At 47.5% G+C, this 23973-nt stretch overlaps 3 protein-coding genes and 1 long non-coding RNA gene across 8 annotated transcripts in view; 1 reads left to right on the forward strand and 3 right to left on the reverse strand.

Annotated features, from left to right (window-relative positions):
• Positions 1 to 290: 290 nt before the first annotated feature.
• SF3B4 (splicing factor 3b subunit 4) lies at positions 291 to 4607 on the reverse strand. The gene is made up of 6 exons (XM_007177955.2): positions 4490 to 4607; positions 3906 to 4034; positions 3109 to 3651; positions 2585 to 2791; positions 898 to 1071; positions 291 to 694 (listed from the first exon to the last, which is right to left on the reverse strand). Exons 1-6 carry the CDS (start codon positions 4521 to 4523, stop codon positions 507 to 509), a joined length of 1275 nt encoding a protein of 424 aa, XP_007178017.2. The 5' UTR covers positions 4524 to 4607; the 3' UTR covers positions 291 to 506.
• A 747-nt stretch (positions 4608 to 5354) lies between these two features.
• MTMR11 (myotubularin related protein 11) lies at positions 5355 to 13104 on the reverse strand. 3 transcript variants are annotated; one of them, XM_057542698.1, is made up of 17 exons: positions 12827 to 13104; positions 12383 to 12473; positions 11819 to 11940; positions 11569 to 11584; positions 11212 to 11354; positions 10662 to 10740; positions 10398 to 10533; positions 10048 to 10147; positions 9812 to 9900; positions 9602 to 9726; positions 9074 to 9140; positions 8811 to 8881; positions 8109 to 8275; positions 7639 to 7812; positions 7071 to 7253; positions 6341 to 6634; positions 5355 to 6044 (listed from the first exon to the last, which is right to left on the reverse strand). In XM_057542698.1, the coding sequence occupies exons 1-17, from the start codon at positions 12890 to 12892 to the stop codon at positions 5898 to 5900; spliced, it is 2070 nt and encodes a 689-aa protein (XP_057398681.1). In that variant the 5' UTR covers positions 12893 to 13104; the 3' UTR covers positions 5355 to 5897. The 3 variants fall into 3 exon arrangements, with proteins under 3 accessions (XP_057398681.1, XP_057398678.1, XP_007178018.2); XM_057542695.1 differs by having other exon boundaries at positions 5356 to 6044; positions 11524 to 11584; positions 12827 to 13103; XM_007177956.3 differs by having other exon boundaries at positions 5358 to 6044; positions 10060 to 10147; positions 11524 to 11584; positions 12827 to 13102.
• On the forward strand, positions 13073 to 23591 carry LOC130707572 (uncharacterized). The gene is made up of 3 exons (XR_009007467.1): positions 13073 to 13213; positions 13603 to 13690; positions 22673 to 23591. It is a non-coding gene; the product is annotated as an uncharacterized LOC130707572 (long non-coding RNA).
• OTUD7B (OTU deubiquitinase 7B) overlaps positions 14087 to 23973 on the reverse strand; it is a 57487-nt gene continuing 47600 nt past the window's right edge. For all 3 annotated transcript variants that reach the window (XM_007177959.2, XM_057542688.1, XM_007177958.2), the window contains exons 9-12: positions 23557 to 23706; positions 22860 to 22974; positions 21824 to 21908; positions 14087 to 20588 (exon numbers count right to left, since the gene is read on the reverse strand). In XM_007177959.2, coding sequence (XP_007178021.2) covers positions 19380 to 20588; positions 21824 to 21908; positions 22860 to 22974; positions 23557 to 23706 — 1559 coding nt within the window. In that variant the 3' untranslated portion in view covers positions 14087 to 19379. The remainder of the gene's footprint in view (positions 20589 to 21823; positions 21909 to 22859; positions 22975 to 23556; positions 23707 to 23973) is intronic.

A 23973-nucleotide genomic window follows, 5' to 3' on the forward strand; every position in this document is an offset into this window, starting at 1 on the left:
TGTTACTTTATATTTTTGCCATCATATCTCCAGGAACTTTACTTCTGTTCTCACTTAATACTCACAATAACCGATGCCATGGATACTGGGTCTCCATCTTATGTATAAGCTTGATGTAAGGAAACAACTGCTGTAGTACACAGCAGTCCAGCAACTGCAACAGCACATTACAGAATAAGCCCTTAAAACATGGAATAAACACCCTCACTCCTACCTTACCGTCTTCTCCCAATATACATCTCTTCTTAGAGAAAAAGAAGTTATTTTGCCAAGTTAAACACCACAAAGAATAAACAAGGAGTTTAGTTTTATTTTCTCTGTGCATTTGCAAAACACTCAGGACCAACACAGAAAAAAATAAAACCTCCTGTGAAAAAAATTACACTTACAAAAGGAGGCCTGAGAGGGATTAGTGCCTTAGCCCCTGGGAGCTACAGCAACTCTGATTGGTCCAAGGAAGTGAACAGATATTGGGAGGCTATAACAGGAGGAAAGGCAATGAGAAATCACTGAGGGAGAGGGCCTCGAAGTGGGCCTCGAGGGGGAACTGGAGGCCGGGGAGTGGGTCTGGGTGGAGGGAGGGGCCCCCGCTGGTAGCCGTAGGGTGGAGGTCGTGGAGGGCCAGTGTATCCATGAGGGGGCATCAGTGGAGGAGGTCCACGCATACCATGAGGAGGCATAGGCCCTGGGTGACCTGCAGGAAGAAAAGAAAAATTTAGTAAAAACAGGAAACAGGAGACAGTTCACACTGGGACAATGCAGAGAGAGGACAGACAGGGAGACAGTGAAAAGAAATCTAAGAAAGAAAAGTAAGGAAGTGGAGGGGATAAGAGGTGCGACAAAAGAAGCTGCAAGAATGCCACATGAGGACGAGGGAGGTGGCTAGAGCCTACTCACCCATGGGAGAGCCGAACGGAGGCCCTCGGGGGGGCATGCCCATTGGAGGAGGTCCAGGATGAGGCATTCCAGGTGGTGGTCGGGGTGGTGGCTGCCCCCCAGAGCCAGGGGGCCCAGCATGGGGGTGTCCTAAGCCGTGAGGGCCATGGTGGGCCAGCTGCATCTGAGACATCCCTATGAGAACAAAACAGACACAAAGAGAAAGGAGACAAAAGGAAGTTAGACAAGAGGGCAAAGAAAACGAGACAGGAAGAGAAGTAAATGGAGAAGCAAGTGACATCAGGGAGAAGAGCATGGAAAATAAGGCTGGTAAAAAGTGCCCTTATCCTTGACTCCATTCCAAGAGAACAAACCAACCAACTACCCAATCAACTCCCTGCCCCCTGCAGCTCACTTGCTCCTTCCATGATTTAGGCACTGTAATAGTGCTGCAACAGTACATGACAAATGGCGTGATTATTCTACTGAGTAGGATTTGGGAAGGTAACAGAGATGCTGTCTGAGCGAAGATCTAATTCTAAACGATGAATAGGAATTTTTCAGGTGGATAGCAGAACGGGAACAGAACATTCCAGGCAGAAAAGATTAGCATGTGCAAAGCACGTGCATGATCAACAGCACAGTATGTGAAAGGAAAACTAGTAACTCAGTAATCAGGAGCAGCATGCAGTCATAGGAGTAAGGGGCAGGAGCCAGATGGTGAAAAGCCTAGAATGCTATGGTAGTGAGTTTGGGTTTCACTCTGTAGATAAAAGGGAGCAACAGAAGAATTTTGAGCAAGGGTGTGTGAACATCTGTATTTTAGAAAAATTACTCTGTGGAAGTCGATGAAAGGTAGAGATAATTAGAGTCAAAGTATCAGGATATTACTACAATAAATTAGGTGTGAAATAATGAGGATATGAGAGCCTGAACTAGGGCACTGGCAGTGGAGGCCGATGCCAGATATAAATAAGACTTGGTATTAAGAGTGGGGTGACAGGGAATAGTCAAACATAGCTCCTAGATTTCTGAATCAAGCACCTGAAAACAAAGAAAACTAAAGAAAGAATACGTTTGAAGGGGAAGGGCAGAAGAATGGAGCTGTCCATTAAACAGTAAGATTAAGGGTATGGAATGTTAATAACCATGGAACAGAGATACAGATCTAGGAGGCATCAGTGTACAAATAATGGAACTATGCAGAAAAGAGAGCCAAACACAAAAACCTAGGTACAAGCAGAGAAAAAGGAGCCTATTAAGGTGGATGAGATTGAGGATTCAGAGAGATAGATGGAGAATCCAGAAAAATCAAAAGAGACAAGATTTTTCAAACAGGAGGACATGGCCAGTTTCAAGTATAGCAAAGGTCAAACCAGATAAGGAGCAGAAGTGTCCCCTAGACCTGGCAATTAGGTCACTGCTTTTGGGTGGAATTCAGAGGAGAGAATGGAAGTAAAAGTTAAAGAAACAAAAAATAGCAAGTATAGTTATACTCTTTGGTAAAACTGAAATATGAAATGAAGACAGGATGGTAGTTGTTAAAGTAAATAAAGTATCTTGTATTTACTTTTACAAAAGAATGTCTGAAAGGAAGGAGAACTCTGGGACTATTTATTCTTGCTGAAGGACAAGCAGCAGCAGTGTAAGTGCTGACACAGCTCCTCTACCAAGCTCACCCCGCTCCTTCCCAGCAAACAACACCCACCTGGATGGGGCATTCCACCCGGTGGGAATGGGTGAGGATGTGAGTGTCCATGTCCAGGATGTCCAGCCCCTGGGGTTCCTGCTGATGGGGGGCCATGTCCTCCAGCTCCAGGAGGCATAGGTGGTGGGGGCATGGCTGGGGGTATCCCAGGTGGAAGGGCTCCAGGAGGCGGTACTGGGGGTGGGAAGGAGCCAGGAGGAGGCATGCCTATAGAGAAAATGTAAAAAGAGTTAACAACAGTGAAAAGCGAGTGCCTTTAGAGAGCCTGTTCCAATCTGGCCTCTCCAGGAAGGATGAGCTCTTTCTCCCTCCTCCCATATCTCTAAAGTCAGAAGCAATGCTAGATGACTCAAACAACACCTTCTGGAGAAACTCAACAACTTGCTTCCCTCCACAATCATCACCCCTCAATCCTTTTCTTATCACTTACTGACTCAATGTCCTTCCCTTTCCAGGTTCTGTTTCCTTCTCCCTATCTGCCAGCCCCCCAACCCAAGACAAACATTTTTTATCAAAAGTTTTACCTGGTGGAGGAAGCCCAGACCCCAGTGATGATACCACAGGATTCGGAGCAGAGGGTGGAGGGGGTGCATCTGCAAACAGCTGATGAGGGCGGTCAGCCTGGGAGAGTGGGTTCTGTGCTGCCAGAAGTCGTTCAGCGGCTGAGCCATGACGCTCGCCCTTGGAGTCCTTCTTGAAAGCATAGGACACGGTGATTGGGCGGTTACAGAGGTACTGCCCATTCATGGCCTCAATTGCTGCATCCGAAGCATCAAATGAAGCAAAATTAATAAAGGCATAACCTTTGGAGTTGCCTGTGTCAGGGTCCCGCATAATCTTGGGGGTTTGTAAGATGACCCCAAAGGCGCTAAAAGTATCATAAAGCAACTTCTCATCGATCTCTGGGTCCAGGTTCCCAATGAAAATGTTGGCCCCCACATCCAGGTTTTTGTTGTGAGCTGATGCCTTGTTCACCCGTATTGGTTTCCCATAGAGTTTGATCATGTTCATGATCTTAATGGCATAGTCAGCATCTTCCTCACTCAAGAATTCCACAAAGCCATAGCCTGGGGAAGCGGAAAAGAAGAGGTTAACAAGTGATTCAAAATGAGGTATAACTCATTTGCCTTCTGAAGCACAAAAAACGAGAAATAATAATCTCACTTCAACTGAGAATGGTTCCAGAAACAAACTGTGAGTTAGGCTTAAGAGAAAAAAATCTTTAGTTTGCTCATTCCAAAACAGTTATGAATACTGCTGGGGGCCTCCTGGAGCAGCCTGTCCCCTCAAAACATAACTGCAATTCTTGCCATGTACTCACCTTGGTGCTGACCAGTGACTCTATCCTTTGGCATGTGGGTGTTGACTACTGGCCCTGCCTGGAGAAATAGCTCCCACAGCAGTGGTTCGCTAACCTTCTCATCGAGGCCCCCCACATAAACAGTGGCATCTGGAGGACAGGATTAGGAGGTTAGGGCAGATAGGAGAGGAAATAGGGAGGTGACGGGAACATGAAGATGGAACCCAGGCGGGGGATTTGGGGGTGGAGACAGGGTATAGGAGCAAAGAGGGAAAGAGAGAGGAAAAAAAAAGACGTTAGCTTAAGCTCCTCCTTTCCAGAAAATAGATAACCTTCTTAAGTCTAACTTAGAATTCTAGTGCAAATTCACTTCGTAATTTTTCTTTTTCTTTTTTTTTTGAGTGGGAAGGCAGCAGGGGATTGGACATAGCATCACACCTACAGGCCTCACCCCGCACCCGTCCATCCCGTCCCCAGCAAGCATCGGGGCAGGTCCGGCACCCTTCGGAATGGCCCAATCTCCCGCCCCGGAGGAAACACTGCTGGCCCTAATCGGGGCCCCCCAAACTCCCTGAGTTCATTCCGGGCGTGTCCCCTCCAGTCACCCTGGTTCCGCTCGGAGATCGGCCCTGCCGCCATGGCGAAAGAGCTCCCGCCGTCTCCAGACAACGATCCCACCCCCTGACCTCAGTCACAACTTCCACTTCCGGGGCAAAGGCGAACGTAGAGGCGGTGGGCGGGGCCTAGGCAGGGGAGGAGCCGGAAGCGGCCGCGGCCATCTTAGGAGCCGCTGATATTTGAAGCGGCAGAGGCGATGGTGTTTGAAGTTCTTCTGGGAGTTGTTAGGGCGGGGCAGGCGAGCGGAAACGCTCAGACCTTCCTAAGGCAGTGCTGGACGTTAAAGGGTCACACTGCTCCCGGAAATGTCAATTCAAAACCTGAGAGAACAAAACTTCACTTTTCATGTATTTTGTAGCCTTCTTTCGTTTCCCAGAGAAGGGTGTGCTGAGGAACCCCCTAACGCAAGGCGTGGAGGCAGCTGTCCACCCCGACCCGCAGCCTTTGGACAGATACGACCTCACAGCCCCGGCCTGGGCTTGAGGTATTTCGTTTTTCCTCAGCGAGGGGATTGCGGAAGGTCTGAGCTCGCCTAGGCGTTATTGCATAGAGAGTGAGGGGAACCTGAGTCTCAGAGGTGGAGTGATAGCAAAGCTGAAGGGTCGTTGACACTGAAGCCCAGAGTCCTCCGTCTCAACGTCCAGAGCGCACCCTGACGCCCAGCAACGTCTGGGTGTGTTTTGCCCCATCTGCACGGAAGAGAGAACCCAAATTGCCTGTGAATTCTGCAGAGCCTCCCCTGACCCATCCCCTTATTTCCTTAGTAATAATATGGTCGGTACCTTCCTCTCTTGGGTCACACCCCCTTCGCCCACCCCCACCACCACTCTCTTACCTAGGTTCCTTTATTCAGACACAAGAAACAGTGCCAGCAGCGTGTATAAATATTGTGCTTTAATGAACTCCTTAAATAGAAATGCCACGACAAAAATATACAATTGGAAGAGACAGGGTGTCTCCCATACCCATAGAAAACTGTAAAGGAAGAAGTAGAAATCGGAATTAAAGGAGCAGCAAGAGGAGGTGAGTAGGAGGTCTGTAGGCCATCTTGTTGACACTGATACATGGTATCTCTGATCTCACAATTTACCAGCTCAGTATCCAAAAGGGATGGCATTGCCCTGAAAAAAAGATGCGATCTTATTCTGGATTGTTTTTGTTTGTTTCTTAATTCTTCAAATCACAGGAAACTATTTAAACCAAGCAGGGCAGGGTAAGAGTTGGACAAGGTTAGCACCACCCATCTGCAATGGAAACTCAAGTCAGTGAGCTTGTTTAAGGGCTGGTGTATGAAAGCTGAGGCAGCAAGACCAGGTAAGAAAAATTGAAGGATTAGACAAAACTCTCCCTCACCCCAGACCACCCTCTGCCCTGCCCATGAGAAAGCCAGCAATTTCAATGGGACTGGGAGAGAACGGTATTTGGATTTCTTTTCTTGGAGTGATCCTCAGGAGATATTCTTGGTGTCCATTTCCTTAATAACTCCTGAAGATGGGCTAGCTCAGCCTGAAGGCCAGAGATCGTGGGAGCTGCGAGTCCCATCTGGGGAGGGGGTGAAGAGAGGCAGAAAGGAATATTATTTTAGCTGTAGCTCTCTGCTCCTGGCATCCTTAATTCTCTTTCCCCCTCCAACTGTGCCCTAGTTTCCACTTGATATTAGTCGCAAGCAGTTTCCCCACACTCCCAGACCTATCCAGTTTGATACCAACAAGAATGGTACCTCACTTCCCAGACCCCCAGCCCTTTCCAGCTCCTGGAAACATCTGGTTTCTCCTAGAACTTCTGGTTCAGCAGTCAGACCCCTTCTCCCACTCCCAGTCCCTGTTTTTCCTTCTCACCTGGACCTCAGGCCTTCCCCTCAGGTAGCAGCGTCTCCAGAGCCTGATTTGGGGTCCCAGATATCCAGGCAGCAGCAACCCCGGGGGTAAAGGGCAAGCTCCCCAATGTGAGGGGAGCCCCCACTCCTGATCAGCCAGGCTTTCAGAGGAGATAGCAGGTCGAGGGAGCCAACGAGAAGAGACTGCCAGCAGGGAGGGACTGTCCCGCCAAGGACAGAGCTGATTCAGGGGGGTCAGGGCCCCTCTAGAGAAGAGCCACAGAGAACTGGGGGGCCCAGGAACCATGAAGCTTGGCTAAGGAGGAAAGGGAAATCAACTGGCAACCTAGAAAACTGATGACCCCAGTTTCCCCAAACTGGCTCAGGAAGGAATGTCCAGCTGCCACCCACTCAACACTGCACGTGTGATCAAACTACAAGCCTCCCCCGGAGAACTCTTTATCTGCTCTCCTTATTAGCCTTCAGACTAGGCCTCAAGACTGATTAAAGTTGATTTTAGGGAAACATACAAATGTTTGCGTGAGACAGGAAGACTAATAAGGATGAGGAGGACAAAAAAGATGCCTTATGTTAACTTTAGGATTTCTGTCTTCCTGGGGACAGTCAGGGACTATAAATGACAGCTAACAGAAGAGGAGTGAGGAACTCAGACACTGTGTCATTTCACTTCTCATCTAGTAGGATGAACCTGTGAGAGAGTCGGAAGAATTTAGGAACTTTAGACACCTCACCTGCTGTCTAGGGAGCCAGGAATCTGGGCAGTGTTCTGGGTCATAGCCAGGATTATGGAATTGTAGTATCTGTTCCTTGCTATAGCGTAAGTCCCAGTCCCAGACAGATAGCTGTGGGTTAACAGAGTTCCCAGCTGGGGGCTGGGAGTACCCCGCAGTATAGACTTGTGTATAGGTGTTGAACTGGATAGAGGAAACAAGAAAAGGATGGTTAAACAAACAAAAATATATAATCCTTCTCCCAAGTCTAGAGAGAAATCATGAAATTCTCATCTCTTAAGAATCAGATACAGGGTGAAAGTCCAGTCCTGAAAGTGAGCACCAACCTCCCCCTTTCCCATCCACAGACCTCACTTTTCATAATCAAGACTAAACTTCAGAGAGTAGTGGGTTTTTTGGGGGGGGCCGCACTGCACAGCTTGCGGGATCTCAGTTTCCCAGCCAGGGATTGAACCTGGGCCACGGGAGTGAAAGCCCAAAATCTTAACCAGTAGCCCACCAGGGAACTCCCAGAGAGTTCTTCTTAATGGGGGGAAAAAAAGACAAGTCAAAAATGGAAGTCACTGACCTGTCTATTCTGCTTTCCACGCTCCCAGGGAGTGTCTCTCAAGAATGTAAGGGTGTCGGGAACCCTGACGCTGTCATGAAGAGCAAGAAGGAAGAACTCAGAGAATTCAAACTCAGCTGGAGACTGCTGGAGGAGCTGCCAGACGCAATCAAGGAAGAGGAGAAACACTGGGGCCTGAGAAGAGGGAAATTAAAAGAGGTTGGAAGGGGTTATGGGGACCTAAATGGGGCGGATGACAAAATAACGGGATGAGGGGCACAGGAACAGAGGACGCTAAGGAGGTCAGGGAGTGGAAATCTCAGTTGAGGTAGGGGGTTGTGGTCCCTCACTCACCTGGGTCTCCCTTCAAGCTTAGCCCAACCTCAGAACCCTTTGGACCTAATTCACCTCCGATGGATTTTACTATTTACTTTTCTCATCCCTGTACTTCTTAATAATACTCTCCCAGTACCCTCCCCAAACATTCTCACCTCTTCACTGGCCCCAGTTCCCCCAAGTCGGGTCAGGAAAGGATGTCCAGCTGCCACCCACTCTCGCTGCACTAGCGATTGGAAGCCAAGCAGTGTTCGGGCTTCAGGGGCTGAAAGCAGCTGGACGAGTGAAGAGAGGAGGCCATTGAAATCACGGTCACCGCGCTCTGGGTGATAAAGAGGGATAAGGGACAAAGAAGGAAGGGCAAGAAACTAGGGCAAAAGAGAGTGAGAAAAAGAAACATGGCAAGAGGAAGTGAGCAGCACAGAGGGGGAAAGTTTGGGGTAGGTAGGATTGAGAGGGCACATAAAAGTGAAGAGAAAACAAAGACTTTGAGTGATTCACTTCATACACTCCACTGAGTTAGAAATACCCAGCTTCACATGTAGGAAGCAGAATCATAAATGTCCAACCAGCTTCCACATTTTCCTTCCCATCCCAGCCCCAATCCCCATCCACTGATGGAAGGACAGGAAAAGAGGGCTGAGAACCCCTCTGTTAGGGACCACAAGCTTAGTGGGGAGGCAGAGGTAGCACTGAAGGATGAGTTAGAGCTGATGGGTAGTTCCTAGCAAAACGAGAGGATGCTAGCACTGGGAGGGGACAAGGAAGCTTTATAGGTCTCCCTCCCTGAGCAGAATCCAGTCAGATGAGTAAAGAAAAAAGACGAGGAATGGAGTGGGTTGGCCCAAGAAACTCACCTTGAAGTACTACAGAGCGAACCCTGGATGTCACTAAGACTGAGATGTCACTGGCCTTTCGAAGACAAGACCTGGAGGGGTGGGTGAGGAAGAGAAGGGGAGAACAACAAGCCTGGAGGAAGGGAATGATGGGTCATGGGATACAATAGAGACAGACTCCCAATTCCTGCCCCCTCTCCTTCTAAGGAGCAACAAATAACAGTCTTCTTGGGGAACCAAGGAGAAGAGTTAATGGAAGACCATTTAGGAGTCAGAGGGAGTACCTGACGTAGTCCAACCATCGTGTTCCATCCAGAGCTGAGAGCCATTTATCCTCAGCCACAGATGAATCTGAGAGAGAGTTAGAGGAGTCAGAAGGGCAAAGAGATCAGGAGAACTGGGGGTTCAGGATCCAGAATTAAGAAGGGTTAATAATAAGTTGGGTAGTGGTTGCTTAGGTCTGGGATAGGAATGAGAAGTAACTATAAATGGCTATGAGGTTGCTACAATTAAGTTGTAGCGATGGTTGTACAACATTGTAAATACAATGAAATGCATTGAATTGTACACTTAAGATGGGTGAAGGGTGAATTTTATGGTACATAAATTATATCTCAATAAAGCTGTTTTAAAAAAAAGAATATCTTGGGGTCAAGAAGACAGGAAATCAGTGAGTCTGTGGGAGATGGGAGTTGAGTAGAAAACTAAGAATCATTGGGTTGAAGGGGTACTCATCCATAGCAGGCAAAAGGGTAAACCAGGTTAGGGTCAGCAGACCTAGAGATGGGGTAAGGGGTCAAAGTTTATCTCACCAGGCAGGCAGAGGGCCCTCAGCCTCAGGTGGGCAAGTTGGACATCTGCAAGACTGGGGAGCTCATCCATAGCGTCTACCAGAACAACGTCTGAATGCCCAGCCTGGAGCATCGACTCCACTACTCTGGAGGGGAGAGAGTCAGAAAGTAAGGGAAGGTGTCTGCCCTGAATATCTAACGCTTGATTCTTCTCATCAAACCTCCCCTCACCTGATATCCTCCTTGTTGGGGTCACTGGCTGTATAGAAGCCGCCACAGCGGAGAAGATCACTACCCCCAGGGTGATGCCAGGACAGGCGCTTCACGTGGATGAGAGAAGGATCATTGAGGGAGAAACTCCTAGCCCCACCCTACCCTTGCCTCCACACTGACCTCACAGGGATCCCCTCCCTCCACAATGACCCGTAACCTCCCACGACCCTCTGATTCCCAACCGTTACCCTCACCCTCACACTGACCGGTCCACGGCCCTGATGGAAGTGGCCAAATGCTCTCCTGACCTCACTGTCCAGAGTTCGATTAGGGACCCAGAAGTAACGGGGGAGGCTGTGAAATTGAGAGTTATGTCACAGCTTGGCTCAGTGACCTCATTATAATGCAAACCTGTTATTACAAGGAAGCTGCTTGGGAGGGGATCATTCCAAGGGATCTCAAGTTTAGAGATCTGGGAGTTAAAGGGGATAGCTTTGCGGATGTCCTAGGAGGCTGGAGTTTGTGGGAAGTCCTAGTTTTAGAGGATCGGAGAAGTGTGGGAAGATTGAGGGGGCAGCAGGGGTTGGGTGGACTGGGGGATCACCTGGTGGCTACGTCGAACCTCTCGTTGACAGTGCTGAGCCTCCAGCCCCTGGCCCCCTGCTTTTTCCGCTCAATCTCCCAGTCTTCTGATGTCTCCAAGAGGGGAATAGGTGGTTTTCTGGAAACAGAACTCTGGCCTAGGGCAGGAGGGAGGCACAGAGGAGGAGGAAGAGGAACCAGAGCCAGCTCAGCTCTTTTGTCTTCAGCCAGCTTCTGCTTTTTCAGACTCTTTACCCTTTCCTTATCCTAAAGCCCCCACACTCACCAGCCTTGCTCAGGGTTATCCCTGCATACTGTTGGGCTTGACGGTTCTGAGCTCTGGCTTGGACAATGGCCATGGTCACCTGTAGAAGAAAGGACATCCCATCCTTTGTCTCAGACTGAAGTGAAAAGAAGGAAATAGGGCTCATGTGTTGCTCCACTGTCTTTGCCGCCAATAGAGAAGAAAAGCGAAGGCAATCCCCAACGAAGGGAGCTTCCACAGGTCATGGGGACTGGAGTCAGGGGACTCATTTAGGACCACAGAATGACAGAATGGTAATTCTGGGAGGAATCTTGGGGATAATCTTATGCAACCCTCCCTGTTTTTCAAAGGCAGAAACTTGTCCGCAGTTACACTCCTGATAATTGGCAGAGCTGGGCTAGAATTCAGGCCTTTTACTCTCACTATACTATCATTTTAGTCACTCCTTGAGGAGAGAAGCAGAGAGAATGATGAGAGGGATCTTGGGAGACAGGGGACTATTGGGAATTTCCAGGGAAAGGATGCCAAGGTTCTAAGGGGAAGAGGGGTCCTTGGGCTGGAGGCCTCTTACCTGAAAGGCCTGTGGCTCTAGTCCTCCAGCCTCGAAACCAACTCTGAGTAGCCGGAAGTCTTGGCCATGAATCAGAATCTCCTCAGGAATAAATTTAAGCAGGGACCCGGGACGGAGGAGCTGGACTCGGGACAGGCCATTCACTGAAGTCAAGAGTTAGAGAGCGGTATAGCCATGGATCAGGGTCCCTCTAGGAGGAACTCTTCCAGCCCATCCCACCCATCCACTCAGGCTGTCGTCTGAAAATAAAGGAAGGATGAGGAGGGGTTCCGACACCGCCAGTGAGCCCCTTCACCAAACTCCCACACTTACCAGCCTCTAATCGCCCAATGTTGGCCAGGGAAAAATCATACTCACTGCTCAGGGGAGTCTCCTAGAGGAAGCACATGAACTGATGCTAAAGACATCTGAAGTCTCATTCTTTGTCCTACCTTGGCAGCCCTAACCTCCCTAGAGATAGTCCCCATGGACAATCCCTGATACTCTCAGAAGACAGCCCTTAAGCATAACTCTCACTTTCTCACTTCCTGTAATGTTTATCTCCATCTTCTAGACTCCCCTACCCACTTCCCACTAGTTGTCCTTTGCACTGCCCTAACCTTCTCACCTCACTCCGCTGCCATCCACAGGGCTGGAAGGTGACTCTCAGGTTGCTGCAGATCAGGGTTCCAGGCAGTTCAGGTTCCAGCCCTTTCCTCACCCCTGGGGCCCATGCTAGGATCTGCTCCCCTGCAGGGCAAGAAGGGAAGCCAGGTTATGACTGTTCCCAGTGTTGCACACACTCGTATACACCCACTCCTCTCAGACAGGAGAATCTAAAGAGGGAAGATTAAGATCCTCCCCTAGCCCCACTAGAATGAAAGCTTAGGAGGAGAGAATTTATATTCTTTTACTCTAGAGCCTAGAAAGTGCCTGGGACATAGTAGGCACTCAAATATTTATTGAATAAGTAAATGAGAAGAGGAGTAACAGGGTCAAGAAAACAGAGGGACCATCAGGGTCCAAGCTCCCAGCCAGCCCTGGACAGAGAAGAGAGCAAACCTCAGGCAGAAGCACTTTGAGCCAGGAGAGGAGTACAGAGGTACCTTTGGTGAGGTTTGAAACAAGGTCTGAGGAGCATGAAATTTGGGGGAGTCTTTGGAGATCAGAAGTATTGGAAGGGCATTATTACCTGGGAGGCATCCAGAGGCCAGGCAGCTGCCAAGCTGATGACTCCTGGGCTCTGGCATCCCACTCCCCTGGACAGACTTTGGTCCAGAGAGCTGCGAAGGGTGTAGGGTTAATCCCTAGGCCTCTCCAATCCTGGGGTCTGGGGTTACTTCAGCAACCACTTCTGGAGGCCTACACTCAGACACTCAGGAGAAACTGAGATCAGTGGCTGTGGGGAGCTCAGCACGGGGGGGTTGGCAGGTAGTTAAGGGAGGGGCTGGTTAATGGATAATGAGACAATGAACTTGAGACTGCAAAAAAGACCAAGCTCCATCAACTGAGGTTGATATGAGACACACCCTCCTCCTCCTCTAGATCCTTTTCTTCCCTCTTTCTCCACACCATTCCCATTCACACCCTCTTGCCAACGCCCCCCCTCGCGCGCAAGCCCGTTTCCTCTCCTTACCCCCATCTCTGGCTCCTCCTTCTGGGGGGCGACGTTGAAACTCTGGCCCCGGCCCCCCCACCACATTTCTCTGGCTCCATCCGGGGATGGAGCCGTCAAGGGTGGGAAACCTCGAGGATGCTCAAGCCCCTTGGGGAGAGGCTGAATCTTGTATATGGGAGGAGGGAAGTCAGGGAGAGGGGCAGGAGGGAGATTCAAGGGAAAGGAGCATTTGAGGTGCAAGGAGCACGCTTTGGGGTCTTTTGAAAGGTGTGTCCAGCCCAGCTAGAGAAGGCTCCTCGGAAACTTCAGTCGACTCTGGAGAGGGCGGGAGAGATGCCCAGCCCCTTAAAGGAGAATACACACAATTTTGGAAAAGTGGAGAGGAAGTGGAGGAGCCTAAGAAAGGTGAGGAAAAAATGGGGAAGTGAGAAAATACCCAGATTCCCTGCTTTACCCCAAACCCAGATCCTATTGTCTTCCTGTTCATGAGCATTGGAGACTGTTTGAGGGGAGCAGTAATGCCAAGTATTAAACTGGAATCATTGGGCCACTTCTCTGGACTCTCACTGATGGCTTCCCTGGGAAGCTGTTTTTGTTTTTTTGTCTTCTTAAAGGGGGTGGGGGTGGGGAGAATGTTAAAGCAGTGCAGACTTCCTTGCTGCCTCCCCTTACAGACCTAACAGAAGTGGTTGAGAAGAAATTTATTAATGGAAATTGGCCCTCAGGGGATTTTTGCCTGGGGAGGGAATTAGGGAGGGGGGTGAGTTAAAGTGTTTTTGTGTATCCTTCTCCAGAGAGCATGAAACATATCTCATGTGAAGGGTCCAGTGGAAAAGTAGGGAGAGAAATTGAAACATCTGCAGGATACAGACACAGGTACAGGTATGTTTACATGCAAGTTCTGGTGGTGGGGGTGGGAGGCCCAAGGAAAAGATCTTACCACTTAATCCAACACACATACACACACACACACACACACACCACCAACCAGCTGGAAACTAGAGCCCATTCCAGGTACAGGAGCCCTCCCTCCAGCCCAGACATCAGATCTCCAAGTTAATGATTCATGTTAAGGACTTTGAAGGCTGAGGGTTGGAAACCTCTGTTAAGTGCAACAGTCCCATCCCCCCACCCTCCCCCTTGCAACCCAAGAAGCAAAGATGGGTGGGGAGGGCACTAGGAGGGAAGTAAAGGAACTGTAGGCGATGGTGACTGGGGGTAGGAATGCAAAAATCTACCTTTAGGTATGAAAAAGACAGAAAATAAAATACAAAGTAATGAATTCATGAGCTGCTGTTTTATTGATTTTGAGTTTGTACAGAGGCAGCAATTCTTAGGTGGGGGCCCCAGTTTTCCAGTGACAACTCTCTCTTTCCCCCCCAGCACACACACCCTTCCGGCCTCAGCTTTAAAAGTTCCCTGTCTTGGCTGCAACCGTGGAAATAGTGAAGATATTCCGAGGCAGGGAGTCAGTCTGGAACAGAGAGGCATACACCTGCTAGGAAGGTAGCCCAGAAGCCTGATTCTAGAAGTCTTAAAAGCTACCAAGCCCCGCCACCCCCACCTGCATTCTATCAGACTCAATCTCTTGGGGGGAAGAAAATATTTCCCAAGGTCTGTGGCAATAGGAAGAGCTGTGTACCACAGTTTCAAAATCCATTAACCACTTTCCTTCTCCCCACCACCCTTCATTCAAGAGCCTCATTCTATTCTTTAATACTTGAGGTGTAGGAGCAGCAGAGGAATACAGAGAAAAAACATCAGGGGAATGGTGGAAGGTCAGAGGCAGAAAAAAGATGGGTGACTTGGATCAGCACCTAACCAGGAATGCAAAGGGGGCAGCAGCTGAGGGTTAAGTAACAGGAGGACCCCCTCTGTCCATTCTACACACACCCAGTAGAGGTTTAGTGGATGAAAGGAAGGGTGAAGAGGCAAGGGGCTGTATCAGATTTTTCCATTTTCAGAATCCTGGTCTGGTTGCAGGTTTGTGCCAGGAGTGAAGGCTGCTGGGAGGGGCAGCTAGAGGAAGGAGGTGGAGCTGAGTGACTCACAAGATGAGTCACAGATCCAGTTATAAGCACAGAAAAGAGGCCAAGGTCCTCCCCACCCCCGCTCCTCTCTGCGCCACTGTCAGCCAGCTTCCCTTTCTCTTTTCTACTGCCCCTTACCCAAGTGGCCAGTGAAGGGAGGTGGCATGGAGAAAGTCTCCATGGGGGATGTCATGATATTTTGCTAGTCAACTTAAGTTCAGGGGGCAAAACAGCCTGTAATTTGCAGACCAGGTATCTACAAAGTGAAAGAGACAGACTGCCTACATGAGTCACTGAATCTGTTGTTGAAGGGCCTGGAGGGAAAAGGAAATTAGAAAAATCTGGGGTGCAGGTGATTCCAGGCCGAGAAGGGGCTTCTGATTCTGCCTTCTCACCTGTGGTTGTGTGTCTGGGGCACTGACTCCTTAGAGAAAGAAGAGGACACAGAGTCCAGAGGTGTCTGAGTAACTGGGGACAATTATCCTTGAACCTTCTTTATTGGGAAAGATAAAATGTGACTGGAACCTTGGACATGTGGCTGTTTAGAAAGTAGTAAGAATAGCAAAAGCTAGGTTCTCAGAAGTCATTCAGAACCAGCTCCATTCTTTTCAGCTCAGTATCATTCCCAAATATGCAATAAAAAGTCATTGCTAATTTCTGTTGTGTTGGTCTGTGAGCTTTAGTTTCACTTGAGAAGAAACAGCCAACAGGAGAGGGAAGGAACTTCCCTCCAGGCCCTGTACAGCACTGAGTTAAACACCATCCGCACTCCATAAAGAGACTGAATCTTTAAAAAAAAACAAAAAAAAAACAAAAAACTTTTAATATAATCTTTTACTTTTGTGGTAGAATCCAGTGTGAAAGAAAAACGTTTGGTTAAATCTTGTAACTCTCAATAAAACCAGCATAGATTAAGGGAGGAATTTGGAGGCCTCTCCTATAGTATACTTGCTCCATCAGGGCTGAGATGGAGAACGTAGGGTGGAGTGGTAGCACTGTCTTAAATCAAAAGGGGAAAAATAAGAGCCCTGAAAAATCTTCCCTCTCCAATAAAAACCTCAGTAGGTTCCCCAGTGCCTGGATTAAAGGAACTAGGTGCACTTATTTAAGCCTGAGAGATGATATCATCCCTCAACTAGGGTTGAGGGGTCTGCCTCCCCCCTTCACCCACACCCTCCTTAACTAAGGAATTTGGCTCATTTTGAGTGCACATCATGTACCCTTCTCCTCCCTTTTCCCCAACACAGTAATTGCATGAGCTTGCCTCTTCCACCCCCTCATCCTCCCCAAATACCATAAACCAACCAGAGTCTGTCTTCATTTTGCAGGCATTATTTTTTCACCACCCTCCCATTCCACAGCCCTCTCAAAGGATGAAGCAAAACAAACTTTACTCATCCCTATGGAAAAACATCCATTGACTCAGGGTCCCTCATCTTTAGAATAGAGAGGGTGTTTTTTTTTTTTTTTAATGTGTCAATAAATAGTTACCTTCCCAAATTAAAAAAAAGAAATTTATTTCTTAATGAAAAAGCTAGAGGGCCTAAATAAAGCCCTATTTTACCATATTCACCCCTAGGCCACCCACCAGAATTTCCACCTTTTTTATTTGAAAAGAAGTCAAAAGCAATTGGGATTGGTTCATTTATAAATCAGAACAAAAGCAAACATGACACAAGGTTTCCGTTTTTGTTCATTTGTCCTCAGTTTTTAAAAACAGAAGTATTAACTAGAATCTAGTAACAGATCAAATCCAAACACAGCAGTCCAGTGGAGAATCAACTTTCCTGGTTTTATTCTCTGGGAAAGTCCCTGGTCTGTTTCCATTTCTATTGGTCCAGGCCAAAATCCTATGATATAGATGGATGCCTATGGGAAAGCTAGGTGAGCTATGCAAATTCTCGGTGTGAGTTTGAGCCACCTGTTGTTTGGGTGCATGTTAGGGGACGAAGTTCATAAGGTGGTGGTCTCACCAGTGTTGTTCTAACCCCAGAAACAGGGTAAGGTGAGCAAGGCACTCACTTTGGGCACAAAATTTAAGGGGTGCCCCAAAACCCAGTAACCAAGATACTATTTTAACACAGTATATTTTGAAAATCAAAACTAATGTAAAAAAATCCACAATGAATAAAGTATCAAAATTTTAAATAAAGACAGGATTCAACCCGTACTTGCTCAATTCAGCGTTCCTTCCCTCACTCTAACCCCAGTCCTGTTGGATTCTGTCTTTTTTAAGATTCTGATATTTTGCTCATCATGGATTTTTTTGCATTAATTTTTTAAAATACTGCATTAAAACAGTATTTATCTTGATTACTAAGTTTCTGGTATCTCCTTAAGTTTTGAACCTGAGGGGCGTGCTTGTCTCACACTAGTCCCAGTCCTGCCCAGAAATATATACATACCCTCCTTTGGAACCTATCTCCTTCGACCTCATTGCTTCCTTAACACCAGGTTTGTTTTCATATAAAAGCCTAAGAATTAACAGCCATGGAAATTATTAAATCAACAATCAGATTTAGAAAATAAGTGACTTTTCAAGTTTGTTGAGGAGAAAGGAAACTTTCTAAATTGTGAGCAGTTCCAATGAATAGGACAGTCTTGGCTGGCTTTGTTACCAAGGGGGAGATGGGATGACAACTTTCCTGATTGGGCAGAAGCAACACAGGGCAAACACGAGTTCCCCTAACGCGCACACCCAGCCCATGTCTGCCTTGGATCAAATGTGGGGATTACATTCCACAGGATGGTTTATGAGTACATACCTCAAAAGAGAAATCCAAATACAGAAAAATAGCCCCAATTAACACTCTGGACACTTAAGTACACTTATTCCCCTTCCTCATATGCACCCAGGAGTGTATACAATTGCATAGTTGAGTTTTTTTCTTCCCCCAGAAAAAAAAAATTTAAAGAAAAGGGAAAATTGGCCCAGGATAGGTCCTCCAGTTTAAAGCTCTTAGAAATGATGCTGGCCAGAGCATAGGCTGTCCAGACTTGTGCTTTGTGCAAAATGCAAAGGAGCTCCCCCCTACTGTGTCCACAGACCCACTCCCACCCTCCGGGAAAAAGGATGGGTTGGGGGGCGGGGGAAGGGGGAAATCCAAAGACAGATCAGCTCGTTGGGAGTAATCTGTGATCTGTGGTTATAGTTCACTAAAATATATTTCTCTACCTTTTTATAAATTGCCCCTAACCCCTACCCCAAATTTCAACATCAGTCCTATTATCAAAAATATCTCTTCTTACAAAGTATTTTTATTATTTTAATAAACTAACCACAGATTAAGGTCAGTTATGGCTTAACAAAAGAAGCCAGGATGTTAAGTTCATTCTCCAAAAGTAGAGAGGAAGGAGAAAGAATCACTTAAATAGGAGGAAAAAAAAAAATTTTTTTTAATGTTTTTGCTTGCTGGGGTCGTTTTGTTTCTTTTCTTTTAAAAAAAAAAAATTCCAAAAAATAAGTTGCTTTCTACAGAAGCACAGCAGCAGAGGATGGTAGTGCTCTATTTAGGTTTTTGGTTTTGTTTGAAACAGTCTGGCCAAAAGTCTGTCCTCCTCCCACCCCTCTCCCAAGGCGCACTCAAACCCCAACATGTGGTTATTGCTAGTAGTTAAAAAAAGATCACCTCTGCACCAATTCACCTGGAGAAAATTCAACACACACAGCTGCTCTTCACATCATTCTCTTGCCTTCCCCAGAGGGAACTTCTTTTGTTGTTGTTGTTTTTTAAGAAAATTAAAGTCTTAAAAAAAAATCACAACCTTCTTAGCTCAGCCCTCAAAAAGGATGAGAAAAAGATAGGGGGCAATTGGCAATCTCCTCTCGAACTAGAAGGGATGACAGATGGCTGTTTAGAAGGAAATCAAACTCAAGAGGAAGAAGATTCCCCTTTTAAGTTCCTCCCTTTCCCATCTCACTAAACTGATTTAAGCCAGCCCCCTCCTAATAAGCATCCATAAGCACACATTACTGCCTTGTCTTTCCAGATCCTTCAGGAGGAAAAATTTATCCGACACTAAATTTCTACCTTAATTCAACTCAGTAGCAAATTTGACTAATTTCCCAGTTTCCCTCCACACTCGCAACTCCACCACCATGTGCTTTTTTCCAACCTAAAAGAACTTTGGTCTGTTTTCTCTTTTATTGACTGAGAACCTCCTTTGCCAGTTCCTCCCCCAGACTTCTGCCCACCTCCCCACCCCCTCACATCAAATCTTCCCTTACACTTTCCCTTAGGTCCTGGGATGGACCCAAGGGGTTATGACACAGAATTACCATCTTTTCCCCCTTGTACCTCCTCAGTACCATTAAGTCAAGATGGGCAAAGGACCAGTACAGCCCTTGAGGCACCATCCAGCCCTGACCTGCTCTTGCCAGCCTGGCAGCTCTCCAGAGCATACACACTTAAAAGTTTCTGGCCAGGCTCACACAAACATTACTGCATTTGCCCCATCAACATGGGGGCTGGGTCTTATGAGCCAATTAATTAAGCTTAACTTTCTTTGTTTAGCCCCCTTGCCCTCCAAGGTTTCCCCATTCAGAACCTGTGCACCAGCAGCTCCCCACCCAGTTCACGTTCCCTTCTCCTCAGTTCTTCCCTGTAACAGCAGGAGCAGAAGTTGTTTGTCTCAGGGTGTCCATAGAAGCTGCAGTTCGGTTGTTTGCATTTGGTCTGGGTTGGGGGAAGCCCCCGGGGACCTCCAGCCCATCCATCTGGCTCAGGGGGCTCTCTGTAGCCGTTGCTATAGGAATCAGCCACGCGGAAGTGGGGTGGTAACAATGCACCCCTGTGAACTCCATCCTTGGAGTGACTGCCTGGCTCCAGAGAAGGGATGCTGTCCTGATGGGGGTAGGGTCGCCCAGGAGGGCACTGTCTGGGGAAGGTGGCATATGGTGGCAGGCCCCCCCCACATGGCCCCCCTGCCATCTGCCTCCGGGGCTCCTGGCAGTGGACTCCACCCCCAGAAGGTCGAGGGATAGTAAAGCCACCAGGGTAGCCAGTAGACAATGCCACCGCCTTGGACTCTGCTGGAGGAGCAGTCAGCAGCTCCTCCCCGCCATCTGGCTCTGGCTTTTTGGCTGGAGGAGGCCCACTCCCTACCCCTCCATTCATGATCTTCCTCTCTGCCTCCTTCTGCTTCTGCTCTGCCAGGAATCTCTCCTCAGCATCAGAAAGGTAGCGTTGGATCATCTCCTCCTGATATTGGTGACGGTGACCCATCTTCAGGGTTCCAACAAAAATAAACTTCCCCTCCCCTTGCATTGCAATCCTCAAAATGCTCAGGCTTTGCATCACCTCCTGGCTATACTTGCTCCCTCCATTACCAACAGACTCAGATGTGGGCTTCTCAGTTACAGGCCCATCCCCAGCTGCCTCCTCCTTGCCACCCTTCCAACTCTTCAGTGAGTTTTTCTTCTTCTTCTCCAGTGTCTCAGTGCCACTGCTTACCCCCGACCCTGTTCCCATCCCTCCAGGCTTAGAACCCTTGCTGTGCATCAGGCCTCCCATGTTCTTCTTGAGCTTGCTGCCCAAGGTTTTGCCAAAGCTGCCCAGTTTGTTAGCCACAGAATCTGCTCTTTTCTTGTCCTTTTCCCGATCTCGTTTCGACTTCTCTTTCCGCTTGCTGCCCTCATTGCTGGCAGAACTGCTGCCAACTGACTCCTTGTCTGATTCCCCAGACTCAGGAGTGGACCGGGGCTCATCTCCAGCTGAGGCTGTCGGGGACTCAGGCTGGGCCAGGGGAGCCTGGAAGAGACAAGAACGTGGCTGACAGATATAGCATGGATAAACAACAAGGTCCTACTGTATAGCACAGGGAACTATATTCAATATCCCGTGATAAACCATAATGGAAAAGAATATTAAAAAAGAATGTCTATATGTGGATAACTGAGTCACTCTGCTGTAGAGCAGAGATTGGCACCACATTGTAAATCAACTATACTTCAATTAAAAAGAATTTTTTTTAATTAAAAAAAAAAAAAGAACGTGACTGACAGTTATCCCGTTGGTCTGGGTTGAGGGAAGCCCCCAGGAACCTCCAGCCCATCCATCTGGCTCACAGGGCTCCCTGCAGCTGTTGCTATAGGAATTAGCCATGTGGAAGAGGGGTGGTAACACCCCTATGAACTCCTTCCTTGGAGTGACTGCCTAGTTCCAGAGAAGGGTTGCTGTCATGACAGGGGAAGGGTCACCCAGGAAGGCACTATCCTTCCCCAGCTCATCAGCTCTCCCATGAACCAGGGAAAGAGGTATCTAATATCTAACTTTTATCTCACCCCCTGCAATTTGATGCCCTTCTGTAATAAGGAGATACCAAAATGAAGCCTGGATTTTGCTCTTCTAGAATAATGAACAACTATACAAATACATGGCCTCTGGGTGAGGAGGGAGAATATTCTATAGACACTAGAATGGCCTTTATTATAAATTTCTCTATGCCAAATTCTGCTCAAAATTAATCTCAAGGAAGTCTTGAATAACCACCCCAAGTCTTAACCATTCTGCATCCCCTCAAGTTCTAGACATTCAGCACTGGAGTCCATCAGTTGGCCCTTGCTCCTGTGTTCCTGTTCTGTGGATAATAATGACATCCTCAGAACCTACCATATCAGGAGCTCTTTAAGCTATTCTGTCTCCTCTGGTGCCCAACACAGAGGTCTATGTACAGAGGGCTTGGAACAAAGTAATAACAATCTCAAGTTCACCAAAAAGTTCAGAAAACTTTTCTTGAAGAATGTGTTTTAGTATCAGAAAGAAGAGCCTGGCTGGTGAGAAGATATAGAAAACAAAGGGCACTAACAGGTAGAAAGGCAGGAAAAAGTGTCGTTTGGAATTTATCTGATATTTTCTAGTTATTCCTAACCTTGAATCATAAGCCACTACTCAGAAGAGACTCAGAAGGAACCACCACCAGATTTCCTTGTTCTCCCTGACATGAAAATGAGGACATGCAAGGGTGGGGTGGTAGGAGTCCTCACCTGTGCATCCGAGGACACTGGGATCCACTTCACATTCATGTAGCCATGCAGCAGATGCAATTTGACCTCTAGGGACAGGATTACACTGTGAAAAGGAGAAAAAGAGAATTTCAAAATACTGTGACCTTTAAAAAGCAGAGCAGTGTAATCCATTTGGGAGGTAGGGTGGGAGAGGGCTACATGGCTGGGAACTCAGGGTTGAGTTTGAATTAGGGCTCCACCAATTACTAAGCTTTATGACCTTGAGCAAGTCACTTCAACCTCCCTGAAACCCAGGGAGGGGTTGATAATGGGTATAGATAATAATATCTATCCTGCAAGGTTGCTGTGAAGATTAAAATAGTATTTGAAAAGGGCCCAGCACAGTGTCTGGAAACTAGGAAATACTTCCTAAACAGCAGCCACTATTATTGTTGTTGCTGTAAGTATTACTCATAAGGAGCTTTTCATAATTAGGTGAGAACTTATTTAAAAAGCCATAAACGCTGGGTTTTTAAATCAAACCGTCTCAGTTGGGTTCAGTTTTAGGAGCCCGAAGAAGGCGGCACTGGCTAAGAGGTAAGGGAGGAGCTTTTACATTCGTAAGCTCTTATGGGAAGTTTGGAGGCAAGAGGAAGCCAACTTCTGGGAGGTGGCAGGGGGGCGGAGAACATATTTTTCTTGCTGTTTAAGTTCCAGAAAGGCAAAAGCCCAGAGCAAACTGTTTTGGTCAGCTATTTAAAACCCTTCTCATTTGGGCTGGGAGAAGTGTGATTTGATCATCTTGATTTTCTGATCACTGTTTTGGGGATTCTGCATGAACACTCCTCATACTGTAAGGAGATCCCAGGATTCCCTTGTCTTTCACAGGGAGAAAAGGCAGCTGCAAGAGTCCTGGTGCCCAATCTGTCTCCCTCCTCTCCATCTTCCCAAAGACACTGGAACTAGGATGCGACTGTCTTTGCCTCTGAGCTGAGGAAAAGTCCCCGGGAGACGGACATCGTATGTGGAAGAGATCGCAGCTACAAAGCAGATAGAAAGGCTAGGCTTGCCTCACCTGGCCAATCGGACATTGTCATTGTCATCTTTGCCCCACTCCCAGCCCTTTCCAGGGTCCACAGCAAAGTGCAAGGGCAGCAGCTTATGCTCTGAATCTGTAAGTGGGATCACAGCTGGGAAGGAAAGAAACATGATCAAGGAGTCTCTTTGAGAAGAGAGGAAGGCAACTGAACACAGACTGACTTCAGTGAAAAGGAGGCTGAACCATACCAAAGGTCTCTAACTGCAGTCACTTCTCAGTTCGTAACATGTGAATTACCTTAGCATTTAAAAACTTAACAGGCAGGTTTTCCCTTGTAACCCAGCACACAATTTAGGCCACTAATCTCCATGACTTCCCACCAGTCAGCTAGCACCCATGATGTTCTTGCCAGTTAACGGAGATTCAGGGAATTCAAAGTCATTATCAAGACAAATATAGCAAAGCATCATTTGGAAGGTACTATGAGCTTACTGTATAAGCTCTTTACTCCAGAGCAGGAATACAGGCTGTGTTTTTCTCCAAACCTTTTTTTTTTTTTTTAATTTTAAAACCTCTGTATATCTTATAGCTTAGTAAAACCGTATCAACATGCACTGTCTGAGCTTGCATGTCACTTAATTCTTTCCTCCTACATTCTCTCTCATTTCAGTTTTTCGAAGTGAAAATAAAGCAGACCAAAAGACACCAGAGACACAGACACTGCATTCCGCACCTTGTTCCTTGGCATTCTCCTTCTGTTCCATGGACACAAGTGCAGAAAAGTGGGCCTGATCGTAGGCGAGCACCAGAGGGGAGCGGTGACACTGGCTGGCTGGAACCTCCAAGGGCAGATAGATTCCCCCAAAGGGAATAGGGGCGAATGCTGCAGGAAACCACGGAGGTTATTATTAAGGCTATATTCTTGCCTAGTGGGAAATCCCTCCACCCAACTCTGCCAATTGAGCCCCCCCCTCATTCCAACCCATGTTTAATAATTTTTTCCTAAGAAGCCACATCAATTAACCTCAGCTGCTTTACTCTGAATCTCATGAGAATTTTGCCTTGCTCTAATTTATACCTTGTTTTTTCCCCAAGGGTCTATATAACCCCTTTCCTGCCCTCCTTCCAGTGCTTAGCCCAAGGCTCTGCA

This window comes from Balaenoptera acutorostrata, chromosome 1, assembly GCF_949987535.1.
Source record: "Balaenoptera acutorostrata chromosome 1, mBalAcu1.1, whole genome shotgun sequence".
Lineage (NCBI taxonomy): Eukaryota > Metazoa > Chordata > Mammalia > Artiodactyla > Balaenopteridae > Balaenoptera > Balaenoptera acutorostrata.